Consider the following 10,020-nt stretch of genomic DNA (forward strand, 5'->3'; position numbering starts at 1 on the left):
ATATATTTGTGTGTGCACGTGCATGTGTATATATAATGAACAGACAACCCATAGACTGTGTTTGTGTGTGTATATAGATTATATATCTATATACACACACACAAACACAGTCTATGGGTTGTCTGTTCATTATATATACACACATGCACGTGCACACACATAAATATATAAATACATGTTTGTGTGCGCATTTATATATAATGAACAGACCACCCATAGACTGTATGTATGTATGTATGTATATATATATATATATATATATATATATATATATATATATATATATATATACACACACACAAAGTCAAAGTATGTATTAGTATGATAGGTAAGATATTATACAGGCATGGACAGAATCCTATTTACCTTCCCTCTTTTCTCTGCCTTGAGCTAAATACCTGAGAAATCTGAGACAGAAATTTCTAGGAACTGCCTGTGGATGTATATATGGATGTCAGGCAGTGTCCCCCAGATTACCAGACTCTTAAGCTCTTTATTCAGCTGGAATGTCATGTGCTGTCAGCAGAAAAGGCGTAATGCTGGTCAGTAGGTGTGACGCCATGTTACTTCCCATCTCAGCCTGTACTACTGATCACAATCACAACATCCTGGTCACACAGTGCACTTCTGTGTTCTGAAATGCAATGTACTGGCAATACCCACACTGCAAAGCCTCAGTAACTTGCAGTAAAAGCATGTGCGGTTTTTGTATAACTAGAACTACTTTAAATACAACAAGACCTAGAATAAACTCAGATGGACAGCCTACGTGTATATTCTGCCCAGTAACGTGTAGGGACCACACATGTGGCTGTGTTGCAGTCTGGGAGCATGAAGCCTTTACTGCATGGATGTCAAACTTGGCCCTCCAGCTGTTGCAAAACTACAATTCCCATCATGCCTGGACAGCCAAAGCTTTAGGTGTTCAGGCATGAGGGAAATTGTAGTTTTGTAACAGCTGGAGGCCAGTTTGATTCCTGTGCTCTATTGTATGTCCATGTTTCACAATGCTTTTCTGTTAAATCCAACACAAAATAGTGGCACGGGTGCAGAGGTTTACTCCCCCAAAACCACTTCTTTCATCTTTGTAAATATGAGACCCGAAAGTGTTTGTAAAGCAACACCAGGAGGTTATGTGGATCAGAGAACAATGGAAGCTTTCAAGTTCTGGATAGGATCTACGAATGTAAGACAATTCTGTATCATTATAACAAAAACTAATGGATGTAGAAACACAATTTATTCATCAAATTTTTCAAGAAAAAAAAAGAAAGCAGAGTACACACAGCCCCCAGCCCGTCGTCTTCACCTCTTCTTAAAACCATATTTCTTCCTCTCGTAAAAAAGATCTGTTTTCGAACTGCCCAAGTTTACAATTTTAGGGCAACCATCTCTCTGCAAAAAAAAAAATTGAAGTTAAGGGTTAGAGGCTTTAAAAAAATTGTGATTTTTAGTTGTAATTCCTAAAATATGTGAAAAAACATTTGTGAACCTCTTAAGGACTCTGTGATGTCCCTCTGCCATTCTGCCTGGAAATGCGAGAAACAAAATGAAAACTGGATAATACCATTTCCCTTATCAATTCAGTGTAGACAGTGTCAGAGTGTGAAGAGACATGTCGACCAGAGGAAAGATACCTCAGTAGTCAATGCTTTAAAAAATATGAGTATTTCCTGTGTTGGTTTGTAACGGAAATACTGCCACCATGTGGTTGGATGACTGCATGACACAAAGCATTTCGGTATGTGAGCACCCACCTAGAAGGGTACTTAACACCTATTTTTTTAGACCAGGAATGAGGAACCTTCCGCCCTCCAGCCGTTGCAGAACTACAGTTCCCATTATGCCTGGGCAGTCAAAGATTGACATTAACTGTGGGCCCGTGAAACCAAGTGGATGCAATGTCTATCACAGTCACTATCCTGGAACAGGCTCTCTACAAGTACATTAAAGAAATAATAATACCATCAAAACAAAGTATCACTGAGAGGTGAGATCAAAAGTTGAACATTACATGTAGTACAAGAACATATCACTGCAGCATGTAAATTATAGACATACATTACAGTTTCAAAGAATTCTTAAGATAGGGCTATAAGTGTGTGACGACTTATTACATAGAGCTATAGGCCCGTGCAATGACAGAAGGCAACAAAACTCATCCACCAGTCAATACTATTGAATGCTAAATAGCCCTACTGGTGACAGCAACAGGCTTGATACCAGGGGCTCTACGCATTTTTTTTTTTTTAAACCCTGAAGGTTCTTTAGGCTTATAGGAAAGCTGAAACAGAGCTTCCACTGATGGGAATAAACCCTCTGCTATACATATATAATGTGTCTCTTATTTCCTATGGATGATTAAAGAGATTTTTCCTGTCTTTTTCTTTTTCCCTGTTCAGAAAAAAAGTCACATGATCTATTGAACCCCATGTGTTCAGAGTTATTGCACGTGTTTAGTTAGCTGGCCGGTGCTCAGGAACGTCTTTGTGTGCGGGAAACAGGCAGCGGTTCAAAAAAAAGGACCGCGCCACTGACATCCTTGCACCGGCTGGTCTGTTAAAAGGAATTATCCAGCGCTACAAAAACATGGCCACTTTCAGCACCACTCTGGTCTCCAGTTCAGGTCTGGTTTGCAATTAAGGGGATTATCCAGCGCTACAAAAACATGGCCACTTTTCCCCTTCTCTTGTCTCCAGGTCAGGTGTGGTTTGCAGTTAAAGGGGTTATCCAGCGCTACAAAAACATGGCCACTTTCCCCCTACTGTTGTCTCCAGTTTGGGTGGGGTTTTGAAACTCTGTTCCATTGAAGTGAATGGAGCTTAAAGGGGTATTCCCCCCAAGCGGTAAAAAATGAAATGCTCCCAAACCTAGCTGGCCTCACTTACCAAGTCTCCCTGAGTATTTTGAGCCATCTCCCATCTTTCTAGCTGCTGACGGTCCTGGTTCAAAAGTTTTTCTAAAAGACCTGTTTATGTCCAAGATAGCGCCGGCCAGGAAACTACATTTCCCATCATGCAGTTCTTCTCCCTTAGCTTTCTTTCCTGCCAACTGCTCCTCATTACTACATTGCATGAGTGAAGTGGGGCTAGGTGTCATTGCCATAGAGAAGTCAGAGAGGGAGACTGATGTGCAGCAGTGCCTGGTTAGGTCTCTTTGAGAGCCAACACCCATCCCAGTCCTGCTGCAGGATCAGTCTGGGCTGTGTAGCCCCGTCCATGACAGCAAACACCCCCTCCTTGACCCATGCTTCTCACTGTGTCATTCTGGTCTCCTGCAGTCCCGTCACAGCTATATGTAAATGACAGAGTCTGGGGCTACACAGAGAGAGAATGAAAGAGATAAAAGCATGGAAGGAGGGGGGAAAGCTGCCCAGACCGAGCTTCACATACCATGAGGGAGAACGTTATCAGCATAGAGGGAGGAGGGGGGAGAGCTGCTGTGGACGAGGGAGAAGGAAACTGATCAGCACGGCTGTGTATGCTGACAGAAAGAGACACACAGTGAGGAGGCTGAGGGAGGTGGAGCTAGAGTTCGGCAGCAGGGGCTGTCAGGTGTCCTCACTTCAGCCTATTGAGGGGAGGGAGGACAAGTGACAGCCGACTCTGAGGGTGGGGGCCAGGAGAGGGAGCGTGTCGGGGTGGACTGGACTGAGCTCATTCTCTGCATACACGTGGGGTGAGGAGACAGGAAAAGCAGCAAAAGAACACAGAACACATAACCTGTATTAGCCAATATGTGAAGCTGTGATGGGCTTTTACATAATGTCAAAAAGATTTTGGGGGGAATACCCCTTTAATTGCAAACCACACCTGAACTGAAAACAGTAGGGGGAAAAGTGGCCATGTTTTTGTAGCGCTGAATAACCCCTTTAAGCTCCATTTACTTCAATAGAACTGAGTTTGAAACCACACACAATCTGGAGACAAGAGAGGGGGAAAAGTGGCCATGTTTTTGTAGCACTGGATAACCCCTTTAAGCGCCATTTGCTTTAATGGAACCAAGTTCCAAACCCCACCCAATCTAGAGTCAAGAGAGGGGAAAAAGTGGCCATGTTTTTGTAGCTTTGGATAATCCCTTTAATGTAAAAAGTCCATAGTGATGTGCCTGGTGGTACATTTGCTTTAAAAAAAATTGGTAGCTTCACTGGTAAAGGAAGTAGCCAAGTTCACTTCACAAGAACAGTGCACTCACTTTTATAAATGAGGAAAATGCTTGTACAAAATATGTAAAAATCACAATGCAGGTTTCATTGATTCTCCCCACAGAGTCTAATGGAGTCTGTACAGTTTAGAATACCACAGGGATGAGAGACTAAAAACCCCGGCAGTAAATACTACCGACTACTTGCTGTTTGCTACATCATCTTAATCCATAACTGATCAGAGTCTACTGCAGTACTCACATCCTTCTCCTGAATTGTGCACTCCTTACAATAGTAGGCATCCGACACGCCAGGGCCTCCGCAGATGACACAACGGCCTTGGTAAGAACCGTAGTTACACTCATCACAGATCCGAACCAGCGTACAAGGCCGCACGTAGGAATCACAGATGACACACTTTCCGTCACCTACAAAAACAACATGTTTAAGTTGAATACAACCAATAATCCTGAAAAGGTATCAGATAAAGGTATTAAATTGATACTGTCACCTCCTTATGGTACGTTTACACGGAGCGATAATTCAACCAATCGATCGTTTAACGATTTTAAAGCAAAGATTTCGTTTTTATAACGATCAGCATTTAGACGAATAAATAGTTAGAAAAATCGTTATTGCCCATCTCATACATGTGGGTGAATCTTTGAAAGACTGTTTAAACGAAGCGATGTGCGAATTTTTAGCGAACGACCAACAACGATTTCAGAACATGTTGAAAGATCACAATGAACAATTTCTCACTTGTCGCTTGATCGTTCGCCATGTTTACACGAGCCAATTATCGCTCAAATGCGATCGGATCCCGAAAATTCAAATGATAATTGTTCCATGTAAACGCACCATTACTCTATGCGCGGTTCTCCACACCATCCACAAGCTTACATGCTGCACATTCAATATATACCTGTGTCTGAGTCTTTTTCCCATTTTAAAGTTCATTTTATCAGTGGACGGTGTCACCTAGGCAGGGCTTCATGGCAGTCGGGCTCTATCTTCCAGGTGGGTATAGCGCCTTACTGCCACTGTCCATACAGGAGACATGGCCCAACGGCCAGGAAGCCCCGCCTAGGTGACACTGTCCATACAGGAGACATGGCCCAACGGCCAGGAAGCCCCGCCTAGGTGACACTGTCCATACAGGAGACATGGCCCAACGGCCAGGAAGCCCCGCCTAGGTGACACTGTCCATACAGGAGACATGGCCCAACTGCCAGGAAGCCCCGCCTAGGTGACACTGTCCACTGATGATAAGAAACTATTTTAGAGTAGAAGGAAGACAGAAAAGTGTATACAGGTATATATCACATGTGCAGCGACTAAGCTTGTGGATGGTGCTGAGAACCACAAATAGAGTAAGGGGGGGGTATGACAGTATCACTTTAAACTATGACAGAACAATGAAACACTGTCTGTGAGGTCATTTTTACACATGCCTTTCATTAAAAGTTTTTGAAAACACTGCCCACCAGCTGCTGATTGGCAGTTATCTATCCATGCTGTGTATAGTCAGTCACCTGTCAACCAGCAGTTGGAGGGAGGGGGAGGGGTGTGGCAAGAATCCTATTCTCCTGCATATTAGGAGAACGGCTGAACAGAATGATATAAGTAATACACCGATCTGTTCTTCGTTTCTGTCACTAGTTTATGCGGCCCTCATTTAAGGCACCATAATCCTAGTGACAGATTCCCTTTAAGCTGATGTCTACCTCATGTGTGACCTGTTAAAGACTGCAGAGATCATGACTGAAGCTGGCCATACATGTAAATATCCTTTTCCAATACATGCAGTGCAGATATTATCAATAGTGGAAACTATGTTACCTGTTCAAAAGTAAAGATCATAGAGAAGTAAACATTATATATGTAGCATCTACTGCTTACAATTAATTGTTTGTATAACAATTCCAGAAGATCCCGACTGTTAATATGGAGTAGAAGGTCAAGAACTCTCTCAGGGCACTGTGTTTACAGTGTACATTAGAGGTATATCTCTCCGGTGGCTACATTCATGTATCATGACATATACCAGCCAAGCTTCTATAAGTGAACAGGGGCCTATAGCTGTGTTTATAGTATACATTAAGAGTTTTCCTGGCTTATATGTTAAAGGGAACCTGTCACCCCCCTGTGTCGGGGTGAAGGCCGCCTGACCCCCCTCAGAGCCCTGGATACTTACCCCATCTCGCCAAGCCCCTTTCCTGGAGCCGGTCCCGGGATGGAAATATCCCCATCTGAAGCCGGGCGCGCGAGCTGCTGAGATGAGTCCGACGCCCATAGAGAATGACGGCTCCATTCATTCTCTATGGGCGCCGGACTCATCTCAGCAGCGCGCGCCGGGCTTCAGACGGGGATATTTCTGTCCCGGGACTGGCTCCAGGAACGAGACTTTGCGAGATGGGGCGAGTATCCGGGGCTCGGGCGGCTTTCATCCCAGCACGGTGGGGTTACAGGTTCCCTTTAAAGGTATACTGGTAATACAATATTACTCTACCCTTATGTGTATGGTAGTGATTGACTTTGTCACTTTAAGTTGTCCACATGATTTATCTGACAGCACATACAACATTATATCTATTGTATAACAAATCTATATTATAATACTTACATTTTTCACAAAGTCTTCCTATAGCTGAAATAGAAAAAAAAAGTTATTAAAACGGAGTATTTTTCTATGGAGTATTATTTAAAGGGAGTCTTTCCAAACCTGAAGTCTTTAAAGCGACTCTGTCAGCAGGTTTCTGCTGTCCTATCTCAGGGTAGCATAACCTAGTGACAGAGAAGCTGAACAGAATGATGTATCTCTTACATTGTTCTGTGCAGCTGATTCAGAGATATCCTCCTCAATAACATAGTCCTCTCCATTATGTGCATGAGCCCAGTAGTCCTGGATATTCATGAGGAGCAGAAAACTCCACCCACCAGCTGCTGATTGGCAGTTATCCATCCATGCTGTGTATAGGCAGTCAGATGTCAATCAGCAGCTGGAGGGGAGGGGTGTAGCAAGAATCCTATTCTCCTGCATATTAGGAGAACGGCTGCACAGAATGACATCAGTTATACACCAATCTGTAAGCATTTCGGTCACTAGTTTATGCTGCCCTCATTTAAGGCGTCATAAACCTAGTGACAGATTCCCTTTAAGTTTTGAGCAACATCTCTAGCTTTACCTACATCATATGCAACCTAAAACGGATGGGAGCACTAGCGCCAAAGCCCAAAGTAGAGGGAGCTGGGGTGGGTATGGTAATAAGAAGCCAGGACTCTTCCCTGGTTAGGCCCAGCAGACCTTGGCCAGTATGGAGAGGACAGAATTACAGGACATCTTTATGTTTTTCTCCACAACCTGAAATCATTGGTAACCAGTAACCTGTCTGTGTGTGGTGCAGCCTCCCTGCTCGGTGACATCACAGGAAGCATCATGGACACCAATAGAAGCATCAGTGTTCCTGCACCTGCTGACACTAGTAGTGATGGGGCAGTGGGCACGGTCCATGTTTAGTATGGGGCCCCTATACTGTCCCTGTACAGCTGGGACTACCTCCAGGTGCTGGGATACTTGCTATATAGACACACCACAGCCTTCCGTCCTCTGCATGTCACACTGGGGGTTATAGCGGGAGAACCAGGTCCCAGCCTATGAATGAGCTGATGAGAAGCGCGCCATGTCTGTTACCAGCACATCCCTGCGCCCTCCGCTACCACACGTCACCGCCCGGGTCTATAGCAGCGACTCACCCACACCGGCCTGCTTCCTGCAGAAAATGAGATCAGGATGATGCTTCGCCATAGTCCCCACGTCCCCAGGCCGAAATCACCACGGAAACACGCCGGTCCTGCGTCCCTAGCCTCGTTCTGGGGTCTACAACACTTCAGCTGATTGGCCGCCTCAGATGGTGAACTACGACCTCGGCGCTTACTTCCTGTACATGTGATTCTTTTTTTTTTTCCAAACTTTATTTATCATTAGACATCACAATGGTAGAAAAGTCACGTGACGCTTAGCAATGGAAACTTTCTTTTCTTTTTCTTTTAGTCTTTACAGACAGTTATTGTGATAAGGTGAAAAAATTTTTAATAACATGTTTTACCCCTTACAGCACAAGTGTCAAACTCAGGCCCTCCAGCTGTTATAAAACTACAACTCCTTTACACCGCATGGCAAATCGAGTGGCAGGGCTGCACAAATGAGCCTTTACTGAGAGTACATATAACAACCTGGGTAGTTACTGTACACAGTATGCCCCTTGGAGAAGGAAAGGTGGTGCTGACCTGTGCTAGTGAAAAGATGGGTTCAAGATATAGACTGAATGTCATTACTGAACTACATGTGGTCCATAAAAGTCAATGGGCCTGCTGAGAACATGATAACATCATGGGAACATTTTTTGACAGGTTGTTAAAGGACAACTCTGGCCAAAAGCAATTTTTTATATGTTATTTCATAAAAAAAATTAGACAAATTCCTAATGTACACTAATTATGGGAAATGCACATATAGTGCTATTTCCTTTACTTCAGTAGATCAGGCAGGCTTCAATTTCTCAAAAAAAAAAAAATCACACCTGGTCTATTCCTGAAGGGTCCATCAGGGGGCGCAGTATATGTAGAAATTACATGTAAAAAATTAAAACAGAGCCCTTACTGTACCAAGGCCAGGAGCGGTAGTGCAACCATCCCCCCCCCCCTCCGGGCTGCCCGATCGCACCAGCCCCCTCTCGTGCATTGGGGTGAACTCTCATTAGCTACCATTTAAAGGGTTCCTGGCGCCTCTCTCCCACCCCTTCCTGCCCAATGCCCTTCAGCAGGGTGAGCGCTCCCTATCTACCATCCTCTATTGGTCCCTGCAGTAATTGATCAGGACTTTGTGGTAGTCCTGAACCTGATCAATTACTGCAGCGGAAGAGAGGCGGCAGGGACCAATAGAGGATGGTAGATAAGTAGCGCTCACCGCACTGCACAGCACCTGGCTGGACGGGGCAGGGACCACGTTAGATGGTAGCTAAGGAGGCACCAGGCTGCACAGGACAGGAGAGAGAGATGGCAGGGACCGCGATAGATGGTTGCTAGGGTGAGTTCACCCCGCTGCAGGGGAAGGGGTTGGTGCGATCGGGTGGGGGATGGTTGCACTACCACTCCTGTCACCGCTCCTGGCCTAAGAAGGGCCCTATTATCATTTTTCACATGTAATTTATACATATACTGTGCCCCCTGCTGGACCCTTCAGGTATAGACCTGGTCGTGACGTCACTTTTTTTTTGAGAAATTGAAGCCTGTCTGATCAACTAAATTGAGGGAAATCACACTATTTCCCATATTTAGTATACATTAGGAATTTGTCTAACTTTTCTTAAAAAATAACATAAAAAAAAAGATTTTGGCCATGTATACCTGCGAAAGTGTAAGATTGGGAGATGCAGCAAGTTGTTATGACAGCTGAAGGATGTCAGAACATGTTGGGAGTTGTAGTTTTGCAACTGCCGTACAGTTATGTGTGGGGGAACTGCCATGATGCTGTCCTATATGCTATCCACAGTTCAGCATGGAGAGAAGAAACCCACGACAGAGCACTGGGTGGCTATGGCAACCGTCCCACATCTGGCGAGTTATAATTAAAAGCGCTCTCAATGGTGGTAATAGCGTGCACTTGCCGCACGTGGTAATCATTGCAGACAATGATCTCATCTCATTGGTCGGGTCCCAGTGGTTGAACCCCCAGCAATTAGCATACTATCCCCCTATCTTATGGATAAGAAATACCAGCTCAGATGAGAATACCCCTTCAAAATATTGAAATTTTTTTTTTAAATTGTTGCCCATAGCAACCAATCACAGTGAAGCTTTCATTTTTCACTCAC

The 10,020-nt window shown here is 44.4% G+C and overlaps 1 protein-coding gene across 1 annotated transcript; it reads right to left on the bottom strand.

Annotated features, from left to right (window-relative positions):
* Positions 1-1,223: 1,223 nt before the first annotated feature.
* PHF5A (PHD finger protein 5A) lies at positions 1,224-8,122 on the bottom strand. The gene is made up of 4 exons (XM_069967281.1): positions 7,901-8,122; positions 6,771-6,794; positions 4,406-4,572; positions 1,224-1,395 (listed from the first exon to the last, which is right to left on the bottom strand). The coding sequence occupies exons 1-4, from the start codon at positions 7,950-7,952 to the stop codon at positions 1,306-1,308; spliced, it is 333 nt and encodes a 110-aa protein (XP_069823382.1). The 5' UTR covers positions 7,953-8,122; the 3' UTR covers positions 1,224-1,305.
* Positions 8,123-10,020: the final 1,898 nt, after the last annotated feature.

Source organism: Dendropsophus ebraccatus, chromosome 4 (assembly GCF_027789765.1).
Source record: "Dendropsophus ebraccatus isolate aDenEbr1 chromosome 4, aDenEbr1.pat, whole genome shotgun sequence".
In the NCBI taxonomy this organism is placed as follows: domain Eukaryota; kingdom Metazoa; phylum Chordata; class Amphibia; order Anura; family Hylidae; genus Dendropsophus; species Dendropsophus ebraccatus.